General features: G+C 33.8%; 1 protein-coding gene across 4 annotated transcripts in view; it reads right to left on the reverse strand.

The window, feature by feature from the left end:
- ZFYVE16 (zinc finger FYVE-type containing 16) overlaps nt 1–26,859 on the reverse strand; it is a 55,883-nt gene that overhangs the window by 11,573 nt on the left and 17,451 nt on the right. For 2 of the 4 annotated variants that reach the window (XM_073234607.1, XM_073234602.1), the window contains exons 2-13: nt 23,486–23,594; nt 20,575–22,787; nt 19,617–19,713; nt 16,747–16,908; nt 14,758–14,900; nt 12,755–13,133; nt 11,459–11,581; nt 10,590–10,745; nt 9,814–10,038; nt 2,280–2,362; nt 1,454–1,558; nt 1,033–1,180 (exon numbers count right to left, since the gene is read on the reverse strand). In XM_073234607.1, the coding sequence (XP_073090708.1) occupies nt 1,033–1,180; nt 1,454–1,558; nt 2,280–2,362; nt 9,814–10,038; nt 10,590–10,745; nt 11,459–11,581; nt 12,755–13,133; nt 14,758–14,900; nt 16,747–16,908; nt 19,617–19,713; nt 20,575–22,787; nt 23,486–23,555 (3,904 nt within the window). In that variant the 5' untranslated portion in view covers nt 23,556–23,594. Of the gene's footprint in view, nt 1–1,032; nt 1,181–1,453; nt 1,559–2,279; nt 2,363–9,813; nt 10,039–10,589; nt 10,746–11,458; nt 11,582–12,754; nt 13,134–14,757; nt 14,901–16,746; nt 16,909–19,616; nt 19,714–20,574; nt 22,845–23,485; nt 23,595–26,859 lie in introns of all 4 variants that reach the window. The other 2 variants (XM_073234601.1, XM_017673818.3) reach the window with 1 other exon arrangement.

The following is a 26,859-nucleotide window of genomic DNA, read 5'->3' on the forward strand; positions in this document are numbered from 1 at the left end:
CTCTTAGGATATATAAAAAACTGTTAACAGTGATTTGGTTGCCTGTTGGGAGGTGAAGAGAATAACTTAGGAGTCAAGGAGGGGAAGAGAGTAACTTAAGGGTCAGGAAGGAAAGGGGATTTACACTGTACATAATATTTATACCTTTTGAATTCTACAGCACATATATAACTAGGCCACAAATAAATATTAAATAGTTGCTAAATTTTAATAACAAAAAATGTCAATGACATTAAGTAAAAAAAGTACAATATAAAAATTATACAGCACAAAATCATCTATTTATCATATACTAATAAGAAAAAAATGTATTAAAATGACAACAATGGCCATTATCTTGACACTTTTATTCATTTCCTTTTTAAAACATATTTTTCAAACTTACTACAATGAGTTTAAACTATTTTTATAATTAGAGGAAATAATTTTATTAATAGCCAGCATGTCAGACTGTTTTAATTGTCATTATACTATTTTATAATAATGTATCAATTTTATGGATTACTTGCTTCCACTTAACTTACCTCTACTACAAGGATTTGGTAATCACAGCAGTCACTGAGGCCATTCAGCCAGAACTGAGAGAAATGTCACTCATATATGCTACCTACTCCACCATTTTCATCATTTCTATACCTCTAGCTATTTACAGTTTTACAAATCATTCTTTATCTTTATCCACCCTGTGCTCCCCAAACTAAGAGAAGTTGTAGCAGAGAGCAGAAAATGGTGAAAAACACCCCATTCCAAGGAAAAATTACTGAAAATAAGCCTCCTATCATATGGGATACAGCAACCCTGAAGATATCAAAACAAATATAGTATACCAAGTCTAAACCTACTGTAGCCCAAGAGAAAAACACAAATTGGAAGCAATTTTTTAATCTATTTGTCTAACTAAGATTTTAATGCATGCTGTTTTATTATAATCAATTCAGCTAGTAAATAAGTAAAATATACATATTTCCCCTTTGAAAGGAATTCTATTTATCGAGATACTTTTATGGGTCAACATTAGGAAACAATACTTACCTTTTCTAGGATGGCCCCTAGCACTGTTGGCTTGTGTTCGATAAACACCATCACTCTGTATACAGACTAAATGAGAATCTGCTTCTGTACTAAAACTAGCTCCAATACTAATAACATGCTCATTAGAAGAATTTATTACTTTCATTACCTGGAAAAAACCAAGATTTTTTAGAAACACTTTTAACATCATGCCTTTATTTGTTACAATAATTCAAACAGTTAAAATTCTGACCAAATAAAACAGTGAGAAAAAATGAACAAATAGAATTAAACAAATCCCTTGTTAGCAAACAAATCTAAAATATCAAAAGTAGTCTTTTTTGCCATTTTACGTTATAGTTCAATTCAAAACAAATTAAACACAAGCAAATCTAATGTTCAGTAATTATCTTCAAAATTCAAATAAGGTAATTTAACTTACATCACTGTATTTTTTCCGAGGTATTTTTATGCAGCTTTTCCCCATTTCCATATGAATCAGGAGCTGATCAATGTTATGCAAGGTATACTGGTAATTTCGAAGGTCCTACATAAAATAATGAGATCTCCATAAACTTTAAACCACTACCCAGAAGCATTTAACCATTCATTAAATCCTTTTTAAAGAGTATAACTATCAAAATGCCATCCAGAAAGCAGTACCAACTTAGTAAACGAACTAATACTTCCAACTAAAACTACTCCACAGTTTTAGTATCATTCTCAAGAAGAATTCTGTAGTATTTGGGGGTGATTTATTTCTAGTTACTGATCTTCCAAGACAGAATAGGTCTTTGAACTGAACATGTGCTAATAAAAGCAAGTCAGCTGAAATAATTTTTCTATGGTAAGAAGTAATCATAAAATTATAGAAATTAGAGGTGGAACGGAACCTAAGATGATCTAATCCAACCCTTCCTATTACAAATGAGGACCCTTAGGCCACAATTTGCTTAAAGTCACCAAACTGATATTACTAACACTTTTACTAGAGCTTCAACTGTGTAGACCTAACATTAACTAAATGTGTAAGCACTGCAGCAGAATGAATCAAAAGGCAATGAGAATCAGGTACACAAAATTAGATGTTTCTAAAAAGCAATTTATCCAATAAATCCCATTAATGCTAAATGAATTAGGATTTATTATAAATGAACTTTCATTATACCAACCAACTATGCCAAGTTAAAGCAAGAAAATATAATGTGTAAAAGATTTGCTAAATTTTTAAAGTAATAATAACACAATAAAATAGTTCAATTACTCACAACAAGTAAGTTCATAATAGTGTGTCCTATTTCTCCAAAAAGAGGTTTTCGGCCTCTTACACTTATTAGAGGAGCAGGATATGCTATAGATAAGAAAGGAAAACTGGTTACTGTCCACAAAAATTTAAAGAAGTCTTGAGTTTATTACCTTTATTTCTCCTTTTTCAAACATTATGGACAATACCACCTAAACAGTTCTTTGGGGAAAGTGAGGGACATCATTAATGCAGATTGTCTATCTACTAGATGCTACAATTATACTGGGAACTTTACATACATTATGTTAATTAAACCCTATAACAACCAAATAAGGCAAGTATATCTATCCCTACTTTACAAATGGGAAAGAAGAGACAAAGAGATCAATAACACACACCATACTTCCAAGTTCCTGTCTAAAGAGTCACAGGCACCAATTTGGTAAATTTGGTACCAGTATTTACCAAAGTTAGTAACTGGTAAAACAGATCTGAAACTAGCCTTGGCTGAGGCTGATTCCAAAGTATTTAATCTTTTCATTATACATGTTGTTTCCACAAAATTAAGATGTTTGGAAAATTATAATAATTGGCTAGACTATAAAGTTCTGAAAGTTTAAAGAGAAATGTGAAGAATTAATGATTTTAAGGCATTTATAGTTAATGTCCAATTGTGCTAATTTATAGATGAGAGTAATTTTTATAGTTCTTGGGTCAGCATGATAAAAGAAACATATAAAGTCAAAGAAGCCAATGCAGAGAAAGGACATGGAGTGTGTCACCAACTACTTTTGTCTTTCCTTTAGGGCACTATAAATGTTGCACACCAAAATGGAAAAGACACCTTGCTGGCAATACAGCAGGGCTTCTGGAAGGAGAGGAGGATGAAAAGAGGTAGGTAAGACTATTTCTATTATTATGGAAAGCAGATACATTTTTAACCTTCCGTTCTCAGCTTAGGTCATAAGGAAACAAACCTCTCTAATACATACCATACAAATAGATTTCCTTAAAATTCTAACAAGACAAACCTGACATCTATTTTAAAAACAAGTCAGAGTGACTCACATCTTTCCTATTACAAACATATTTTTTACCTTTAAAAAGAATAACTAAGTTATTTGGAGGACAGAGGGTGTAGACTGGAAACAAACATGAAACTGATAAATTATATGATCAAGGTAAATGCTAACTTTCTACTTCATTTTTATGAATGAGCGAGCATCTTCTGCAATTATAGAGGTAATTTGATTTAAAACTATTTTCAAAAGGTTAAAGCTTAAAATGTCAGAGTTACAAAGGGACCTCCTAAATCATCTAATCCAACATTTCATGATATTCTAAACAAAGGGTCTCAACAAATCAGCATAGATAATCTCCACTGAAAATTATTAATTTCAGACAGTTATTTTCAGTCTTTTTAATGGGCCTCTAAATTCTACCATTAACTTTTCCATGCATACATTATCACTATAACAAAATGAACACATATACACAAATACACACACCACACTTCCAAGTTCCTGTCTAAAGAGTCACATGCACCAATAATGTCAAGGCATCAGTCTATCTAAAATCCAGCAGAACATAACTCGGAAAACATCTGAGGCAAGTTAACTTCTATATACAGGTTTCCCCTGCTATCCAAAAGTTTGCTTCACATACACTTCATTTCTACAAAAGACCTACATTAGTACCTGTTTTTGGCAACCGAAAGAAATACAAACAGGACTTTTGCTTTTAAGAAATGGTAATTGTTTCTTTTCTTTATGCCATTTCAGCTTATAGAAGTTTTTTGGTTCACTCAATATAAAACCTGAAAGTTATGTTTTGTCACTTTTTACACAATTTAATAATAATGCATATTTAAATCTTAAATGGTAAGGACTTCCCCCAAGTCAGTTTGCTAAGTTTACGAGAGGGATTTAAATGTATATATCCTTCACACTGCATCTGTCCAGTTTGAAACAGTAACAGTAACTTTTATAACTTCCCTACATTTAATCTTCCCCTACAAAAATACCTATTCAATTATCTTAAATCAAATGCCCACAATTTCATTAGATGTTATATACTTCACATACAATACATAAATTATTTATTGAGAAAAGAGATAAAGGGTGAGGTTCAGAAGAGTTTCACACTAGAAATGATTTTGACTTAGAAATAACCATATAAATGAACCTAGACCATTATTTTAAAATCCCTTCTGTTCGGCTTTATGATGTACACAAACTGAGGGGGGAAATACCTTACTTTTACCTCTATCTTAATACAGAGGCAACATAACAAAATGAACTCCCTACAGTACATACTTTTAAGAAAACTTTTCAAGGTTTTCTATGTTTTGTTCTGAAATTTTTAAAAAAATGTTTTTAAGGTAAGCTAATAATTACGAACATCTAGAAACTTCATGACATACCAAGGTTGTCTAGACTAATTTGGTAGTAGAAGAGGGTTGTTTTTTAAGTCTAAAAGTACATGGAATTGAGGAGCAAAAGATGGTGGTGTGAGAAGTGAGGTAGAAACATCCTCCCAAAGCCACATATAACACAAAAATACAGCAAATATAAATAATCATGAAAGGGAGACCTAACGACTGCAGAACAGACTGCCTAAATCTGGGGGAAAGGGAAGACCTCACAAAAAAGGGTTAAGTAGCAAAGCTGTGAACCTCCAGGACCCAAGCCTTCTCCTCACCCCAGCTCACAGTAAGGAGGAAGATAAACAGAGCAGGGAGGCAGTAGAACACCAGACTGCTAAACACTCAGCCATGGAGATCTGCTCTGGGAGCACAAACCCACATTACATGTTGCTCTGGAGATTAGTGGGGTTGGAAAGCAAAGACAGGCAGAATACCCAAGAGACTGAGATACCAGCTGCTTGTGGAGAACAGGTACACACAACTGGCCTCTCTGAGAAAAAAGAAAGACAGGCCCTTTGAAAGACTTCCCAACAGTGAGAGAGGTGATAAAGGGGCAAGGATTATACAGAGCTTGCTGCTGAGGAGTAAGGAAAGGTGGACAAAGTAATCTGGGCACACTCAGCCCAGCAGGTTGGGAACTTTCAGGAGCTTAAGAAGCTCCATCCCCCTGGCTGGAACACAGCTCTGAGGCACCCCACCACTGTGATATGCAGCCTGTCACTCCTTCTTTCTGCCAGGCAGTAGTCTACACATCTCCTGCCCCCACCATTGAGCCAGACTAGTTGGAGGGTGGCCCCACCTATGGCAGCTACAGGGGCATAACACAGAGGCTACTTACTCCCTGAGTGCTCAACCCACTGGCGCTGCCAGTAGAGGCAGCCACTATAGTTAGGAAGCAGGAAACAGCTCCTGTTACCCCACCATGGCTCCAGGTGCTGGGAAGCTCCAGAGAACAGAGCTTCCAGGCACTAGAGGGTGTCACCCACACAAAGTTATTATTCCATATGAATCACTAGAAATATAAAATGGCAAAAAAATTTTGTACAAAAAATCACCAGACACCAGAAATAGGTCTAAGTGAAATTAAAATCACAAATCTTCTTGATAAAGATTTCAAAATAAAAATCATAAACATGCTAACAGAGCTACAGAAAAATATTCAAGATCTCAGCGAGGAGGTCAAGAAAGAGACAGAAACTTTGAAATATGCAGTACCTGCAATGAAATGTACAATGGAGGGAATTAAAAGTAGATTAGATGAGGTAAAGGAGACAGTAAATTAAATAGAAATTACAAAACAGGAAAACAAAGAAGCTGAGGCACAAAGAGAAAAAAAGATCTGTAGGAATGAAATAATAAGAGAACTGTGTAACCAATCCAAATGGAACAATATTCGCGGTTTTGGGGTACTAGAAGAAGAAGAGGCAAAGGGAAAGGAAGTCTCTTTGAGGAACTAAAGGCTGAAAATGTCCCCAATTTGGGGAAGGAAATAGTCCCTCAGGTCATGGAAGTGAAGAGATCTCCCAAAACAAAGGACCCTAGGAAGACAACACCAAGACATATAATAATTAAAATGGCAAAGATCAAGGATAAGAACAGACTATTAAAAGCAGCCAGAGAAAAAAGATCACATACAAAGGAAAGCCCACCAGGCTATCAACAGACTTCTCAGCAGAAACCTTACAAGCCAGAAGACAGTGGCATGATATATTTAACACAATGAAACAGAAGGGCCTCCAACCAAGAATACTCTACCTGGCAAGATTATCATTTAAATTTGAGGCAGGGATTTAAAAACTTCCATATAAGCAAAAGTGGAGGGAATTTATCTCCTACAAACCATCTCTACAGTGTATTTCAAAGGGACTGCTCTAAATGAAAGTGTTCCTAAGGCTAAATAGCTGTCACCAGAGGAAATAAAACCACACTAAAGGAAGTAGATCAATTAATTACTAAGTAAATGCAAAATTAAATCAACTACCCACAAAGTCAGTCAAGGGATAGACAAAGAGTACAGAATATGACACCTAATATATAAAGAGTGGAGGAGGAAGAAAAAGAAGTGAGAAAATAAAAACAAACCTTTAGACTGTGTTGGAAGTAGCATAATAAGTGACTTAATTTAGACTGTTAGATAGTAAAGAAGCTTCCCTTGAACATTTGGTAACCACAAATCTAAAGCATGCGATGGCAATAAGTACATATCTATAGATAATCACCCTAAATGTAAATGGACTGAATGCACCAATCAAAAGACAGTTACAGAATGGATAAAAAAAACAAGAATGATCTATATGCTGCCTACAAGAGACTCACTTCAAACCCAAACACATACACAGACTAAAAGTGAAGGGATGGAAAAAGATATTTCATGCAAATAATAGGGAGGAAAAAGCAGGAGTAGCAGTATGCATATCAGACAAAACAGATTTCAAAACAAAGAAAGTGACAAGAGACAAAGGACATTACATAATGATAAAGGGGGCAGTCCAACAAAAGGATATAACCATTATAAATATATATGCACCCAATATAGGAACACCTATGTAAAACAAATACTACAGAATTAATGGGGGAAATAGAATGCAATGCATTCATTTTAGGACACTTCAACAAACCACTCACTCCAAAAGACAGATAAAATAGACAGAAAATAAGCAAGGAGACAGAGACACTGAACAAGGCATTAGAACAGATGGACCTAACAGACATCTATAGAACACTCCACCCAAAAGCAGCAGAATGCATTCTTCTCAAGTGTATACGGAACGTTTTCCAGAATAGATTGCATACTAAGCCACAAAAAGAGCCTCAGTAAATACAAAAGGATTAAAATTGTACCAAACAGCTTCTCAGACCACAAAAGTATAAAACTAAATTATGCAAAGAAAAGAAAGCCCACAAACACAAGGAGGCTTAACAACATGCTCCTAAGTAATCACTGGATCAATGACCAAATAAAAGCAGAGATCAAGCAATATATGGAAACAAATGAAAACAATAACTGAACACCCCAAAAGCTGTGGGATGCAGTGAAGGCAGTTCTGAGAGAAAAGTATACTGCAATACAGCCTTACCTCAAGAAAGAACAATCCCAAATGAACAGTCTAAACTCACAATTAATGTAACTAGAAAAAGAACAAATGAGGCCAAAAGTCAGTAGAAGGAGGGACATTATAAAGAACAGAGCAGAAATAAATAAAGTCGAGAAGAATAAAACAATAGACTCAATGAAACCAGGAGCTGGTTCTTCAAGAAGACAAACTAAACAGATAAACCCCTAGCAAGACTTATCAAGAAAAAAGAGTGTACACACATAAACAGAATCAGAAATGAGAAAGAAAAAATCAGTACAGACATGATGGAAATACAAGGAATTATTAGAAAATTTTATGAAAAATTATATGCTAACAAATTGGATAACCTAGAAGAAATGGACAACTTTCTAGAAAAATACAATCTTCCAAGACCCACCCAGGGAAAAACAGAAAATCTGAAAAGATGAATTACCAGCAATGAAATTGAATTGGTAATCAGAAAACTACCTAACCATAAAATACCTGGACCAGATGGCTTCACTGCTGAATTTTACCAAACATTTAGTTTGGTACTGTACCAAACATACAGTAGGGAACCTCTACAACAACTGGTGTTGGCAAAACTGGACAGCTACATGCAAGAGAATGAAACTGGATTATTGTCTAACCCATATACAAAAGTAAACTGAAAATGGATCAAAGACCTGAATGTAAGTCATGAAACCATAAAACTCACAGAACACATAGGCAAAAATCTCTTGAATACAAACATGAACAACTTTTTCCTGAACACATTTCCTTGGGCAAAGGTAACAAAAGCAAAAATAACAAATGGGACTACATTAAACTAAAAAGCTTCTGTACAGCAATGGACACCAGCAGAAGAAAAAAAAGGCATCCTACAGTATGGGAGGATATATTCATAAATGACATAACCAATTAAGGGGTTAACATCTAAAATATATAAAGAGCTCACACATCTCAACACCCAAAAGACAACTAACCCAATTAAAAAAATGGGCAGAGGATTTGAACAGACAGTTCTCTAAAGAAGAAATTCAGAAGGCCAGTGGGCACATGAAAAGATGCTCCACATCGCTAATCATCAGGGAAATGCAAAGTAAAACCACAATGAGATATTACCTCACATCAGTTAGGACAGCCAACATCTGACAAGAAACAAGAGATGCTGGCTAGGATGCAGAGAAATGGGAACCCTCCTATACTGCTAGTGGTAATGTAAATTGGTTCAACCATTGTGGAAAGCAATATGGATGTTCCTCACAAAACTAAAAATAGAAATAGCATTTGACACAGGAATTTCACTCCTAGGAATTTACCCAAAGAAAACAAGATCCCAGATGCAAAAAGACATACGTACCCTTATGTTTATCACATCACTATTTACACAGCCAAGATATGGAAGCAACCTAAGTGTCCATCATCAGTAGATGAATGGATAAAAGATGTGGTACAAATACACAATGGGGTATTATTTGGCCGTAAAAAGAAAACAAATCCTACCATTTGCAACAACATGGATGGAGCTAGAGGGTATTATGCTCAGTGAAATAAGACAGGCAGAGAAAGACAAGTACCAAATGACTGTACTCATTTGTAGATTATAACAATAAAGCAAAACTAAAAAAACAAAACAGCAGCAGACTCACAGACTCCAAGAAGGGACTAGCAGTTACCAAAAGGAAGGGACTGGGGAGGATTAGTGGGGAGGGAGGGAGCGGGGATTAAGGGGCATTAGAATTAGCACACACAATCTAGGTAGGTCACGGGAAAGGCAGCACAGCTCGGAAAAGAGAAGTAATGACCCTGTAGCATCTTACAACACTGATGGACAGTGATTGCATTGGGGTCTGAGGTATTTGGTAATATGAGTGAATGTTGAAACCACAATGTTGCTCATGTGAAACCTTCGTAAGATTGTGTATTGATGATAACTTAATTTTTTTAAAAGTACATGCAATCAAAAGTAGTCCTATGAATCATTAAAAAAATTTTAGTAATATCCTTGAAATCCTTACTTTACATTCAGTATTATTTAAACCCATGTAATGTACCATTATTTTAAAACTTACCTTCATATTCTGCACCCAATCTCAACATTAAGCGCATAGGAAAAACCTTTGCCCAGGGAATCTCTAGTTTCTGGATAAGAATTCCACAAAGAAAAGGATTACTTGGTAATAGAAGATCATCAAGTTTTTGAAAAGTAGGTGTAATAAACAGAAATCCTCCATGATCCTTGCTATTGAGAAAACTCTCAGTAAAAGTAATATTGTCCAAGTTTTCGATGTATTTTCCTGGAAATAAAATCATTAACAGAAAGATTTTCAGTTATTTTGAAGAGACATTTTGAGTTTGAATGTCCCAGTATAAACTTTCTTAAATAAAGGCATTGTAGATTTTTTTTTTCTTATTTCCACTCTTGCAGAGGCTTTGAATACCTTGTATACACAAAGCTGAGTTATTCCTAGAAACTGGGCATTGAGAATAAAAATTTTTAGTATTTCTAGCCATTGGTGTTTTTAAATTTTTCTCCTTACTGTATGGTCATGTAAAAACTTATGCCCCCCCCAAAAGTACTGACATTAAGAAAAGTATATAGATATATAAAAAAATCAAGAAGGCAAATTCATTTCCACTTTTTTCAATAAAAAAAAATCTTTATAAAGATACCAATTACATAAAATGCTAGATTTAAGAAGACTGAAAATGATTAGATTATTTTAAGAAACTACCAATCTCTTCAGAAAATGAATCTTTGATACAGTTAGCATAGCCAAACACATAAATGTGTTTGAATTAACTTATTCATTCCCTCATCTGAACAGTTCAAAATAAAATGCTATACCTTTCAGAGCATCCTTATATATGGTGACAAATAGTCTGAAGATGTCCTTAGGAATACTATTTTCATTTGGCAAACATAACAACAGAATAATAATTTCTGCCTGTCCCAAGCCATGCAGTCCATTGGTTGAGAAGTACCAACATCTGTCTGAAGAATCTTAAGTGATAAAAGCATACAACTATGAATCTTCTATTAACCAAAAAATCTAAATATAAGTGTCCTTTGCTAGCACAATTTTTAAAATTGCTTATTTTCCCAACATTCTTCTCTCAAAAAATTCAAACTGAACTGTTTTCTTATTTTACATTAATAAGATTAAGGTAAAAAAAAAGAAAGGATGAAAGATTATCTTATAGAGTCAATTAATAAAACAAAAATAAAAGATGCACTAATATGCTTAAATGTAGTGGTTAAGAATCAAGTTAGTTTCAAAGAGATTGAAAAGCTATGAGATGCACTGTTAAGTATTAAGGATTATTTATTATTAAGGATTAATGCCCTCCTTTTAATTGGGTCATATGTCACTTAATTTTAAATTGTCTTGTTACTAAATCAGTGTTCTTGCTTACCCCAATTACCAAATCTAAAATATATTTCCTGTGTATCATGAGCATCAAAAACCAATTCATGGTGAGACCATGATCTCAATCTAGACTGATTGATGGTCTCTAGGAAACATCAATGCTTTTATTTCAAGTCCAACTAAATACTGAATTGCAAATTTTACTTATATTCCTATTTAGATAAAAAACCAATATCCAATGCTCTTTTTCAGTTGCCACTCAAAATTTAATGTGACAATGTTTATTAATTCAGAAATCCTACTTATTACCAACTAGGTAAGTAAAGAAAGATGAGTCACTACTTACAAAATACTAACTTGACATTTACAAGAAGATTAGCATTTAGGACAAATGTAACAGGACGAAAACCTTCATCTTCAAGAAGCAAAATGATCTGCTCATGAGATGGGTGTTCTTCTACTATAGGCACTAAGTCATGAAAACAACATATTAATTAGAATAAATATAACTTCCTGTTAAATATACTTGCCATGAAAAAAGAATTTATAAATCCAACAATGGCTTGATCAAATTCAAAAACAAAAGAAAGCACATATCATAAGCTCAATCAACAACCTGAACAATTGTTATATACTCATTTTTACTCTTATAGTTATGCAAAGATATTAAGACTGTAATACATATAAATCCTGAAACATATATAGTATATATGTAAATACGCTAATTAAACATGTTTATACAATTTTAGTACCTTTGATATTTTAAAACAAACACATAACATGGGTTCACTCAGCCAGCCACTTCAATTATAAATTCTGAAATTTGCAACCCTGTGACAGTAGTCTAGACCTAAGATATCCAAAAAAAAAAAAAAAAAAGACCTTGACAAACAATAGGAAAATATGCCTGGCATGCAAAGAACCAGGCTTAGGGTATTTCTGCTACTATAGCTAGGTTCATGAAATAGCTCCTACTAACAGAACAGATCCTAAACTTCATTCCCCTCTATTATTATGCACAGAACATAGTCATTTCATGTTGTTGGATGCAGCATAATGCCTGGGGTGACAAGGATGTTTCCTAGGGAACTACTCTGAAGTGGGAGTTAGCCACAGAATCTCCAACTTGGAAAGGACTTTAGCGATCATCTACATTCTTCTCTTTCATAAAGAAAATTGAGGCTCAAAGACATTAAATAACATGCCTCAAGTCATATATGTATTAAGGAGCAGAGGATGAATTAAAATTCCTAGTTTTGTCATCTAGTCCACTACTCTTTTCTCTAGGTACTATGTTCCTTTAAAAAACACAACATGCAGTCAAAACTCAAATATAATTGAAATATTTTCAGAACTAGAAGTCTATGAGCTTTCCTACTGTACTGGACTATTGCCTCATTCTGAATTAGGGACCCAGATGTAATAAATAAATCATATTCAATTCAACTCAGAACTTCAGATCTTTTTAGAATTTTTTTAGATAATAAGACTTTCTGTAAACTGAAGTTACCAGCCATATAGTACATATTTCAACCAAATTCCTAAGTTTAAAAAAAAACACATTTCCTACGTCACAGACAAAATTCATCAGTACATTCATTTAGAACAACCTTTTTTAAAATTTAAATAACTGCTACCCTACCTGATCCCTCTTCTCCAGATGCAACCAGAAGAGGGGGCAAACCATCTTCATCATTAGGTAGAAGACTCATCTTATTGCCAACTTTCTTTTCGATACCACACAGTAACCTACAATCTGAAGTATTAGCAACAGGTATATTGCTGTTAACTAAGGTATCAGTAGGAATAGATGGCTCTTCAATTTCTGCAAAAACATCATCTTCTAGGGTAAAAGAACCAGCAGTAGGAAACCTCTCAGTTCCTGTGTTTATAGGCAGTTTTTCCACAGATGGAACCTGAAAAATAGGACTCTGAATTATCTCACTTCTTACAGAATCTCCTATCTCATTGTTTGGTTTTTCCACTGTAGTAGAATGAACATGATCCACTGTATTTACCATCTGTAAAACATGGAATAAAAAAAAAACAAATCAGTGTATACTCTCTGTGAACTGGAAATACTGATCTCTATAGCCAAAAACATCTTTTTAATGAGAATAAATAAAACCAAAATGGGATCAGAAATTTTTCAGAAGCCACATTTCCCAGGAAATTTTACTTCCCAGGTAGCATTTTACTTCTTTAAATTTAGGAGCATGAGATTTAGCTGTACACAGGTAGGTAATGTGACCGTATCACAGTTTGCAAGCTTATTTCAACCCAATGCTCTCCTTCTCATGAGTCAAAAAAGCCTTGGGGGACAAGGGAAAGAGGGAAAGGTAGAGAGGGGAGTGGTTAGGAAGCAGAGTGGTAGATATATTCCACAATAGTAACCACTTGGCATAAACTACACCTCAAGTCAGCTTCAATAAGGCCCCTTTCTTTTAATACTGGCCAACCTGTGTCAGTAGTAAATGAGAACCATTTATGAACCCAAGTGGTACTTATTAGACTGTTTAGAACTTCCATTTTGTTAAATATTGATTTAGGGTAAGTGCTAGCTAAGAAACATACTTCTGGTAATCATGGCTATTTGTAAAATCTAGTTCATGAACTCTTCTTACTGATAAGTAGCATACATTTATATATGTGAACCTGAACAGAGCAGAATACATATTCATCTTGTCTGTACCCAGGATAAACCAGGTAATTGGTACAGAGTAGATGCTCAATAAGTATTTGCTTAATGAATAAAAATATTCCTACTTTATGTATTAATACTTGCTTCTATGAGTATTTCGCTACTTTAAAATGGGAGCTCTTAGTGGGCTGGGATTCTATATTATGTATCTTCTAACACCTAACATACTTTTGTAAAGGCAAACATAAATACCATCATCAGTTACTTTACTGAATGTTGAAAATCATGAAACAAATATTAGTCTCAGACTAATTAAATTACTAAATCTCAGTTCTATTACCCTACAATAAGTAGTTCTCAATATGTGATCTAGGTATCCCTGAGGTCCCCAAGACCCCTTCAGGGAGTCAGTGAGATCCTAAGATCTTTGTCATATCATTTAACCGAAACAATATATCACAACAGAATGAATGTAGAAGCAGGTGTGAAAATCTGTCTTCTATAAAGTCAGATATATAGAACTGAACAGTGAAAAAATTTGCAAATATGTAAAACAATGTTATTCCTCTGGCTGAACTTTTGATTTGAAAATTGTTTCATAAAAATATTACTATATATGTTAACATTTTAATTAGTTATATTTAATAATTATTTTTAATATTTAATAAACATAAAAATGATGTTTATTTTTAAACTGAGTTTTAAAAATTTTCTCCAATTTTTATACAGTAATATCAATAGGTATAATCTGCATAACCTAAAGCCCTTTGGAGTTCTCACCTTTAAGAGCATAAAGCAGTCCTGAGACCAAAAAGCCTGAGAATCATTGCCTTAAACTGACATTAGAAGGTAAAATTTTAAAGAAATTCACTACATCACATATTTCTCATTTTAGGAAGCTCACAGCATTAAAAAAAAAAAAGTATGCTAATAATCAATCACACAAGGCTTATCTACAAAATAAAATCTTATTAAATTAACAGGTCATTCTTTAGATTCCTTACCAATGACATATCAGGTAAGAGAGGACTAAAATCTTCAGAATGTCTTTTACTTGCTGATGTTAATTTTGTTGTATCTGCAACTTCACCATTGGGCAATATACCATCTGCAAACCATACTCTCTTATGTTCTTTGGAGCATAATCCTAGAATTCGTTTAAAAAGTAAAGCATTTTAATTTGGTAATAATGTAATGATTTAATAATAAACAGGCTGGGAAATGTTCTAAAAAACTTTTTGCCATCCACTGGCAAGCCCTTCATTCACAGGGCTGCAAAGGCCTTGAGAATTGGCCTTTTGGTGATTCATCTACCCCTTATTCTAATTCATAAAAAGGTAAGGTTGGCCTTGGGAATCACATACTCAGAAAAAGAGTGTACAGGGGAGGTTATACCCTAAAGGCACTGTGGGCAGATTTAAAGCCTATATTATGAAGGCTAAATTTGTGGATGTGGAGTGGGGACTGAATAAAATGTAGTCACCAAATCACAGAGGGGGTGGGAACTGGAGTAGAACGGAGCATGGTAGATAAGCATAGAAGAAAGCACATACAAAGAACAGAAAGAAGCATAAGGAGTCTAAAAAAGGAAACAGGATCACTGTGCATCAGAAGTCATTTCTTAATTTTAATTTACTTAAGAAATGCCTAACATTTTTTGATTTTATAATGTGGATATTGAACTTTATTAGTATTTTCCTCCCAAATGTAGAATAGCTAGATCAGCATAAATATTTGTTCTCTTTTGTTATAAAGCATCCATAGAGGCAGGTTATGAAAACTGCTGCTTGATGGTTTTAAAACAATATAAAAAACAAAAATGATCAACATCTACCTTCTTGAATGTAAATACAGACAACACTAAAAAAACTGGAATCACAAATATGTGCAATATGGGTGGACATACTAATAAGGTATTGTGTTCTTGTATTTGCAACACTTTTATAATTTAATTATTTAGGATATCGATATAAGAGAATATGTAAATATTTTAAAGCAAATTTATTTATCTTGAGAGCTATATTACATGCTGAATCTCCTTATTTAAGTTATGATAAACAGAAAATGGTTATTAAAGAGTAAGAGAGAAACTGAAATCCAAAATAATAGGAGTATCTGAATTTGCCTTTAACTGACAGAGTTATTTTTCAGCCTGTTACAGACTAATAGTTAATGTTTAAAAATGTATAGGCTTCACTCAAGATCCTAAACTGTAACACGTTGTAAAAAAGAACAGAAAGCACAAAAATTTTTAAATAGATTTTTAATACTTTTAAATAAAATTGTACTAAAATATATATTTAAAAACAAATTTTTAAGGAAAAGGAGGTATGCCAGTTTTTTTACCTATTGTCTCTCAACCCCAAGCCCACCCTACATGGTGCTCTTTGATGCCAGGCTAGAAGTGTGCAAAGTGTAACTCCCAGACCTCCTTGCTGGTTGGCTCTGGTCATGTTCTGCCCATCACAGGCACTGGTGGGAGGCTGGAAAGTAGGAAGAGAAGGATTCTTTCCATTTCTGGTTATTGCCAGGATTCTTGCAGCAGCAGCACCACAGACACAGCCGCATGTCCCTTGATTTTCAGGGATTAGATAGACCATCAACTCTAGCACACTTGGTCAACTGAACACCAGACCTATGAGGCCCCTTGCTGTTCCCCAGAAATCGCAGCATGCTCCAATCCCTGAATCCCAGATCTGAAAACTAAGCTCCTCCTGGTGCTCCTGCACTAAGTTCTAGTAACACTTCCAGTCCCTTTTCAACGCCCAACCCCGAGTGATGGTTGCTTTCTGCAGTTACTAATCTCTGTCACCTGAGCATACCCTTTTTTGCTCTTGCATCCTTCTAACATACATGTATAACGAGTTCCTTGCATTAAATTCCTTCTGCTATGTAGTCTGATTTCTCTTTCCTCACTAGACTCTGTCAACACTAGAAATTTTCTATTTTAAAAATTTATCTTAAGTCTAAAACACACAGTTTCTTCTAGTTACCTTCAACACTTGGTTGTTTAAGTGCTGAGATTGGTAAACTTGTAGGTGAAGGTATACTGGATGTGTGAATCTCCTGACGAGGCTGGATGGTGACACATTCATCAGAATGATCAGATTTAAGATTGGAAGCAGTTGGACTCATCATCCTTTCAAATGCCTGAGCTATAAAGGGGGTAAAAATAGATAAAAATCTCAGACATTTTTTAATTCAAAGTAAATTATAATTATTCTAGTTTCCAAGTTGTATAGAGAAAGAAATCAATGGCTAAGCAAGAAAAAGAAGTGGCACTTGGCAAAGATAATGTTGTTACTTTAGCTGGCAGCACTCCATTTCAGTGTGAGTTACCAACTAGTTATTTTAGCATTATATTTGGCATAGGTTTGATATCTACTAAAAAGTAACTGTTACTTAATGAGTCCCTGGTTTTGCCCTATAGAGTCTATTTCCAACAGTTAAGAGTGATTCTTTTAAGATATAAATAGTATCACATCATTCCTCTGCTTAAAATCCTTTAATGGTGGCCCAACTGCAGTGAGAATACACATTACAGAGGCTTTCAAGACCCTAACAGTCTGCATTCCTAACTCCTCTACCTTCCCAGTTAGCTGTCTGACCTCATCTCTCACTACAATTCCACTCATTCATTACGATCCAGCCAACCAGGCCTCCTTGTTCTTCAACAAGTCAAGCAAACACTCTCCTAGCTTAAAGTCCTTGTTCTTATTCTCTGCCTAGAATGTTATTCCCATAGGTATTGACATAGCTTTATTCTCTCACTCACATGTCATACTATCATAAAGCCTAACTCTGAGCATCATTAAAAATTATTGTATCTTGCCACCAATATGTTACTATCTATCCCTCTTAAACTTTTGTTTTTGTTTAGGATATTATCACTATCTGGTATTCTCTTTGCCTACTGTCCATCTCTCCCCACATTTATAAGCTCCATAAGACCATAAGCTCCACGAGAAGGGGAAATGTATTTTGTTCTCAGCTGGGGCTCCCAAATGCAGAATAGTGCCTGAATATTGCTAGATCATTTTTTTCCAAATATCCCTTCACTATTTCTCCAAACTGACTGCAGTAAATGTTGACACTGCTAAAATAATCTTCCTCAAGTGCCACTAAGTAATAGCACTCTCATGAAATAAATGCTTCCACTAACCAAATACAGTCCAGGCAACATATTTTGGGTTTCAAAGTAATTTCCAAAGTGCCACAAACCTACTTAATGGCAGTCACATGTATGCTTCCTTGAAAAATAACAGTCTCAACAAAACTTCCTTATTATCCACAATCAGTAATCAAACTATCTTTTCTTCTAATCCTTCATAGGATGATTGATAATCCTTGAGCCATCTTTCTCCTCTTATTTAAAACATTATTTTAAATGATCACTTCAACCATTTTCAATCTTAAAATTTATATTAAATAACTTCTCTTTTTTGTGGTATATAAATCAACAATGTATAGAACCAATAAATGGAATTTTGTTATGTTATATCATAACAGAAAAAAACAGATAACTAAATAAATCCATTCCAAACATTTTCTTTAATAAACCAAAGCTTGATCTCAATATCCTACTGAGTCTCTTTAATGGTTATATCTTCTCCTTTTCTGGATCCTTACAGTCAGAATATGTCTTAATGTTCACCTGAAAATCTGAGCTGTCAACTCAGTGTTTCAGATCTTCACAGCTATTTTTTTTTTAAGTGGAGAGAGATAATTACATGGGAGCTTGTCTGATATTTCTGTATTCTACCAGGTTGCTTGGCTAACAGCACCAGCAGTCATCTTCTACACTATTGAAACAGCACAACAAAAAACAAAACAACAATAAGCACTCAAACTGACCTCTTCATAATCAATGGTGATAATATAGAAATATAAAAAAAAATTACACTCTATTATCTTCCAGAGCAGAGATCAACAGCAGGGAGTAAAGCAGCTTACCTCAGGCTAACAGACTCACATCAGAGCTTTTTGGAGAACTGCTGAAAAAATTTATCTTCATTCAAAAGAGAAAAACAAATTATTATCAGGTATTCATTCTCCTGACTAACAGGAAGCAGTACCTGAGCTAGTGCACAGGTCTGGTCTTAAAAAGTCCCAAGCAATATTTGCTGGGAATTAAATTGTCAACAAATCTTTGAAAATGCCAAGAAGCACTCAAAAGAGGAAACATATATTTGAGGAAAAAAACGTAAAACACATACACACAACTGTGAGAACTCTTTGCAAAAAGACCACCAAGATTATTGCCAATAATGGTAGCTAGCTAGGGAGCCAGAGATACAATGGAAAACACATACAAACAGAATTCTAAAATTGAAAAGGGATGAAAATATGAGATAAAAATGTGCAAATCGTGTGACAGTCCTCTGAATATATCTATAAAATCATAAATATTACTACTTTAGTTTTTATTCCCACTTTAGGTTACAACCAAATTTTCTAAAGGGTAGGAACTATATAATCTTGCCTTGTGCTATTAATATTTAAGATTGAGTACTATTTATTGGCAGGTATTCTATAAATGTTTAGGTTAAGATGATGAGGATGACAATGATGACAACATAAACAAATAGGCAGATGAAATGCAGCATTTAGGGACTTGGTACCTGTTAAAAGTTAATGAACTGCCACTCCAGAAACTGAATGCTTCCTTTCCAGACTGGTAGTATTAATTGTGAGAGTGGAACAAAAAGAAGAGAAACCAAGCCTTGGGATGTCCCACCTAAGCCAGATAAGTCAACACTAGGTCCTCGCCTTAAGAAAATAAAGAAGTTTATCTTTGTCACAATCCAGTTGTTTTTAAGATATATTTAATTACTGGAAGGAAGTATGTCATGTTAATACTCACCTTTACTAATAGTCTCATAGCAGATTACACATATTCTTGCTTCCTTTTCTAAATACTTCAGTTTACACTTCCTATTACAGCAGACACCACAAAATACCTATAAGGAATTAAAATATCAAATTTGGTTTTGTCCCAAGCATGTTTATATCTACTGAAGGCCGCAGGAGGGGCAGCCCAAAATCTAACGAAAAACCATTTTTCTGATTACCTAAGTAATTTTACTAATCATCATAATAGGTAATTATTATTCTTTGTATTTTGTTTTACTTAAATGAAATTCTGCGATTTAAAATGGTATCTCTGACAAAGAGAATTCCTTTACATCAATTCTGTTAATTGGAAGGAAACAAAAACTTTCTTTAATGAATAAGTTGAATAAGTTTATTATTTAAAAAGCTTTCTATGGTCTCTATTTAAACTTTTAAAAGTAAAATATTATTTTTCTGAAAGAGAGTAGAGTTATTCTGGACAACATATTACTAAGAAATGCAGTGTTACTTCTATAAGCAATTCTTAGAGTTTACAGATGATTAAGACAGTCAGAATGCAAATAAGATCAGCTTCAGTGTTCTGAACTTTGTGCAAGTCTGTATGCTTCTTCAGTGTTTCCCCAGGTATCAACCATAACACTAGCTGCAGAGGGGCCTTGAAATTAAGTATTCAAGGACAACAGGGGATCTAACTAAATTTGGAACATCTGATGTATTAATGTTAGAGATAAAGACCCATATTCCTAGATTTCACAGAAGTTACTCATTTTCCAACATCTAATACCATGACAATGTGACATTTTACTCACCTTCAAGCAATCTATAACAGAGTATATATTTCTATGTACATGAAAAATGATTATTTTAAACTAACTGAATCTTTTAACCATCTATTAATCAGTTTTTGTCACATTAAATTTCATTTATAAGGTCTCTAAAGAATAAAGACAAAGATTTTTATAACTTACTTTCCCACATGCTCGGCAGTGATGTCGTCGCTTTGTAAAAGTAAATTTGATTTGGCAGTTCATACAGTTTGGAGCTTCTGAATCAGGAACCCAAGTAGGTTGTTTCTGGCCCAATACCAGACCTTCCTTGCAAGTGTTTACAGGTAGAGATCCTTCATTAGAAGTTACAAAACTGGATCCACCTTCAAAGTTACTTTCTATATCAATGTAATTAGAGTTGAAGTTAACCTGAGAATCAGCTGTAGAATCTGTAGTACAAGTGGTTGGAACAATGGTATTTGCCATGCTGGGTTCATTTTCAGGCAAATTTGGAACATCTGGCTTATCTGGTTCCTTTGAACTCCTTGGTCTTGATGTAACACTAAACAATTGCTTAGGTCTGGCCCCTCCAACATGAGCAGACTGACTGTTAACATCAGAGACTGATAACTCATTTGTAATATCAGACCTACTACTAGATAAGCCTTGTTCAATTGGAATTGTACTTTTTTCCTCTAAAGAAAGGCCATCATTTTCTGTTGCATTTTCTTTATCAACAGTTTCACAAATCATATTAACGCCAGAACTTTCCCCAGTAGCTCCTGCTTCAGCACTGAAGTATTTATTACTGGCATTTCTGTCATCTAGGCCTTCTGTATCTATCTGATTCACCTGAGATTTTGAGTCACTTACGTTTTCTTCAAATGACTTTACGTTACTGGTCTGAAGATACTGTTCAGTTAGAAAGGCATCAAGTTCAGCATCACTAACTAGTGCACCACTTTTCAGGCTCTCATCAATATTGAAGTAATCTAAGTCTGGCCCATTGCTATCATTGCTTGAAAAAGCAAGACCTTCGTAATGATCAGGAGACTCTGGCACATTAGCAACAAAAAGCTCCATTTGAGATTCTGCAGCTGTAGAAGAACCGGGGGTATCAGGGTAATCCAAAGATTCAACTCTGATTACCCTCTGGTCAGAATCTATCTTCCCATCTCCCATACTTTCAACTGATGGCTGATGAAGTATGTTTTTATATTTTTCCTGTTTCAAATCATCAGTCTCCTTCAATGGTTCTCCATCTAGAATAACACTCTTCTGTATTTCTTCACACACAGTCACTTCATCTTGTATATTATCTTTACATTCATTCTGACATAAACAATCACCATGAGCTTTACTTTCAACTAATGATCCACACAAAGAGCCAGGTGCTGGAAGACAGGACAATGAAGAATATATCTCTTCACTTGAAACACAAAAAGTTGAAGAGAAATCTTTGGTTACATCTTTATTGTCTTTAAGATCTAAACTTCTTGAGTCTTCATTCACAGATTGTTTTATAAATATAGCAGCACTATCTTCCTGAAAGGAAAAGTCAGGTAATTTGAGATTTTCATCTTTTGAATTTGAATCATTTAAGCACAAACTTTCATTTTTTGGAAGTGTGCAAGGTAAAGCACTTGTGCTGCCTTCTTCTTTTAAATATTCTGTGGTATCTATGACTGCCACATCTACTTCTTCTTTCACCAAACAGCCATCAGCTTTTACAAATTCACATGGCTGGTTCTTGTGTTGTAAGTTGTCTTTGGCATCAGATATTTGGGAACTTTGCTGAGTCAAAGTAGCTGACATGCTAAAATCAAGAACTGGTTCTAACTTATTAGAGACCTTTTTATCCTTCAGATTTTCTTTTCTGCTATAACTACATGAATCTGAAAGTGTTCTGTCTACTTCTATGCACAATTCTTTAGTTCCACTGATTTCTTTATTTTGTGTGTCAGAATTGACATAATTCTGTTCCTCTCTGACAGTATTATTGCCATGGTCTGTTGAAGAAACACAAAGAGTTTTGGAAACTGAAGATAAATCCAGTCCAATCAAAGAATCAACACTAGATTTCAAATCATCTGGCAATTTTTTCATATCTTCTTCACTATTAGTCACATGAACTAAGTTACCCATGTCACTTATCAGGTCACAGACAGGTTTACTACATCGTCCCATGTATAAAGGCTGGATTTCATCTGAAGTGCCACCATCCACAGAAGAAAGAAGATCAAGTCCAGTTACATTTTTTTCATTTTGTACAGAAGTTAGTTCCTCAAGTGTTTTTTTGTTCAGGGAAAATTGAGTTGCTTCATAGCATGTTTCTGATGTGGCACAGCAATTAATGCATTGTTGATTCTTTGGTAGCAGTGAAGTTAGCTGAGAGGAAGCCAACTCTGAAGAAACTGAACAGTGGTTAGAATCATATGCATTTTGTGCACCCTGGAGATAACCTTGTTCATCTAATTAAGAGAGATACAATGTTATTCAGGAAACTCAAATCAAAATTATTACAAAGAAGTTATATATTCTAAGACTTATAAACTTTTCTTTAGTCCAGAAATAGATTACTCTCCTGCAAAATGGTAACAACCTCCAAAATTATTTTTATTTGGATTTAAACTACTTGAGGTTTTTACTTTTGAATGTATAGGTCATAACATGATAGAAATTCTACTCAAAATTACTCAGTTGTACTATAAAAAAACAGACTAAGGAAGAGCTGAAAAACAGTGTAACTTTTTTGTTCTGTCCTCCACTTTCCTAGTCTTATTCTAAAATGAAGAAAATACCTTCTCTCAGTAGTGAAATACCAATTTACATAGAGCTTTCAAGTTGCCTTTAGCTGGCTCATATATTGGTTTTAAAGTTTTCTTTTAGCTAAATTTGTAACTGGAGAAACATCTAGTTTCCTTCCATTTCTGACTATTGGTTCTATTTAGTATAACAATAAACTAATGTTATGATGAAATAAAATAGCTTTTTATAGAAGATAACCATGTGACCAAAACTGAAACTAAATTTTGCTGAGTACACCTAAGATAACTGAAGTACAGGCATTTTTAAATTCTGTTAGTGGCAAAAAAATGAAAAACTAACAAACCTGGATTCTGTTCAAAATCATCAAGAAGTTTGTCCAAGTCACTGACTGCTGCTTTAAAATAACTGTCCATCCTATTTGTAGTCTAATTCAGAATTTAATTCTTCAATGCCTGTAAAATAAAAAGTATGACAGTTCACTTAATTCTGTAACATATATTATGGCATCTCCTGCATGTCAAGAAACACAGTCAGGGAATAGACACCCAAATAAAATTTAAGAGTACTGCTTTGAGGAATCTATGATTTAGTGTGGAAATTGCCACTGTATACACAAAAAAGATGTGAAACCAACTCTAATACAACATAACATGCATAAACTTATAAGTTTTAAAACTTTATCTAAATAACTCATGGTTCAAAGAATTCAAAACTGAAATCTAAAAATAATTATAAGTACCATGTATCAAATAATATAAAATATACCACACAGAAATAAAAATACTATATATAAAAACATGTGGAGTTCAGCAAAAAGTAGTACTTCAACAGATGCTTGGAGCACTGGATCCTTGTACTAGAAAAAAATAAAGATTGAAAACTAATAAAGGCAGAAATGAAAGAAATAGAAAACAAACATTTGAAAGATATACAAGAAAACTAAAGTTAGTTTTATGAATAAAGTAGATGAAACTATGTGGCAGGACCTCCACCAAATGAGCCTGAGACACTTTGAAGCAGTCTATTGTTAAATGGGACAACCAACATCAAGCGAATGAAGACTGCAAAGGACTGAACACAAATCAAATAGATAAAAAGACAAGAGATCATTATGATTCTAAAAACAAAAACAAAAACACCACTAGTTAGAGGGTTGCTAGGACATTAACCGATTACTCTGTAAATTGATACATTAAGGGAAAAGAGCCAATAATTTTTCCTATCCTTTATTTACAAAATATACTTTAGGATAATAAAATGTCTGCTGAGGGAAAGTTTTTTTTAGATAAGAATTCCAGTTAATAAATGCAGAAGGATATAAAATTTTTTTAAATCATCTCTTTGTAATTCCTAATGCAATAAATGGGCTAGACAATGACTATCAATGGATGTTAAAGCTGTTAGATGAAAGGTTGGAGGGGAACTTTGTAACAGTAGGATCAGGCCAATACATCTGACTTGTGATCATTTTCACGTCAATAAATGTGGAAGAACCAAACATATGTTCTACATGTGGAAGACACAGCATCATGTATAAAGTTAAAAAAAATTGAACTTGAATCCAATCAAGCTTTTGGAACTAACTACATGTTTACAAGGAAATTCAAGCATAAAGGGAAAAGCTAAACGTTATCAAAAGAAAAAAAAAGTGATCAGCTAAATCCAGAAGGTAAAACACTACAGCAATGTTCCAAAAAACCTCATATGTGAATGACCATTCTCTGTAAATTTCCAGTCTGTTGCAAACTATCACTTCTGTAAAACAGAATAAAACAAAATAAATTTTGCAATAATATATACAAAAAGATACACATTATTAAATATATTTGAATGGTTACCTGGAGTGAGGAATACAAGTAGGAAATGAGAGATAGACAACAAAAATTTCAAGACAGGAAATCTACAGACCAATATTGCTCACAAACACAGACATAAAAATCTTCAACAAAATATTAGGCAACTGAATTGATCAATATACAAAAGAGTTATACACAACAAGTAAGTATTTATCCAGGTATGCAAGGAAGATTTATTTATCCAGGTATGCAAGGAAAGGATGTCCTCTTTCACCACTCCTATTCAACATAGTACTGAAACCCTCACTAGTGCAGTAAGAAAAAGATATACCATTTGGAAAGGAAAAATAAAACTGTCTCTATTTACAGTGACATGATTTTCAATGTAGAAAATCCCCAAAAACTGACTCCCCAAAATGGAAAAGTAAGTATAGTAAGGATGAAGCATACAAGGTTAATATGCAACAGTCAAATGCATTCCTATATATGAGCAAAAACAACTGGAATTTGGAATTTTAAAAATACCATTTATAATGCCACCTCAAAAAATGAAATACTTAGGTATGAATCTAACAAAAAGTATATACTATCTCTATGTGGAAAATCACAATTCTGATGAAAAAAAATCAAAGATCTGTATAAATGGATATACAGTCCATGTTTATGGATAGTTAGACTAAATATTGTTAAAATGTCGATTCTTCCCACCCTGATCTCTAGATTCAATGTAATCACAATCAAAATACCAGCAAGCTATTTTGCAGGTTTTGGGAAACTGATTCTAAAGTGTATATTGAAAGGCAAAGGATCTAGAACAACCAACACAATACTGAAAAAGAACAAACTTGGAGGACTCACATTCTCTTATTTTAAGACTCACAGCAAGGCTATACGAATTAAGGCAATGTAATATTGGCAAAGAACAGACATATAGGTCAATGGAACTGAAAGAGAGGCCATAAATAGACCCACACAAATACAATCAACTAATCTTTAATAAATGAGCAAAGGCAATTGAAAGGAGAAAGGATAGTCTTTTCAACAAGTGGTACTGAGAAAACTGGACATCCCTATGCAAAAATACAAACCTAGATACAGAATTTATACCTTACATAAGAATCTATTTAAAATAGGTAATAGACCTAAATGTAAATGCAATTATAAAACTACTTGAAGAAAACAAAATCTATATAACCTTGGTTTTGATGATGAGTTTTAAATAAACACCAAAGGAATAATCCATGAAAGAAAAAAAGAAAGATAAATTGGGTCTTATTAAAATTAAAAACATCTGCTCTGAAAAAAGACATTGTTAAGAAAGAAGATGACAAGTCATAGGAGATAATATTTGCAAGACACAAATCTGATAAAGGACTTGTAACCAGAATCTACAAAGAAATCTTAAAATTCAATAATTAGAAAACAAACAATACAATTAAAAATGGGCAAAAGTTCTGGACACCTCACCAAAGAAGATACACAGTTAGCAAATAAGTATATGATAAAATGCTCTCAACATAATTTGTCTTTAGGGAACCAGAGATTAAAACAATGAGATACCACTTCACACCTCTTACAAATGGCTACATTAAAAAACTGACAATACCAAATCTGCAGAGATGCCAAAACAGTAGGAACTCTCACTTATTGCTGATGGGAATACAAAATGGTACAGTCAGTTTGGAAGAGAGTTTCTCACTGTCTTATAAAACTAAACATAGTCTTACCATATGATACAGCAATCATAATTATAGGTATTTACCCACTGATTTAAAGATTTATGTTCACACAAGAACTTAGATGTGAATATTTATAGCAGCTTTATTCATAATTGCCAAAAGCTGGAAGCATCCAAGATGTCCTTCAGTAAATGAATGGATAATTAAACTGTAGTACAGCCATACAATGGAATACTATCCCA

Source organism: Manis javanica, chromosome 1 (assembly GCF_040802235.1).
Source record: "Manis javanica isolate MJ-LG chromosome 1, MJ_LKY, whole genome shotgun sequence".
In the NCBI taxonomy this organism is placed as follows: domain Eukaryota; kingdom Metazoa; phylum Chordata; class Mammalia; order Pholidota; family Manidae; genus Manis; species Manis javanica.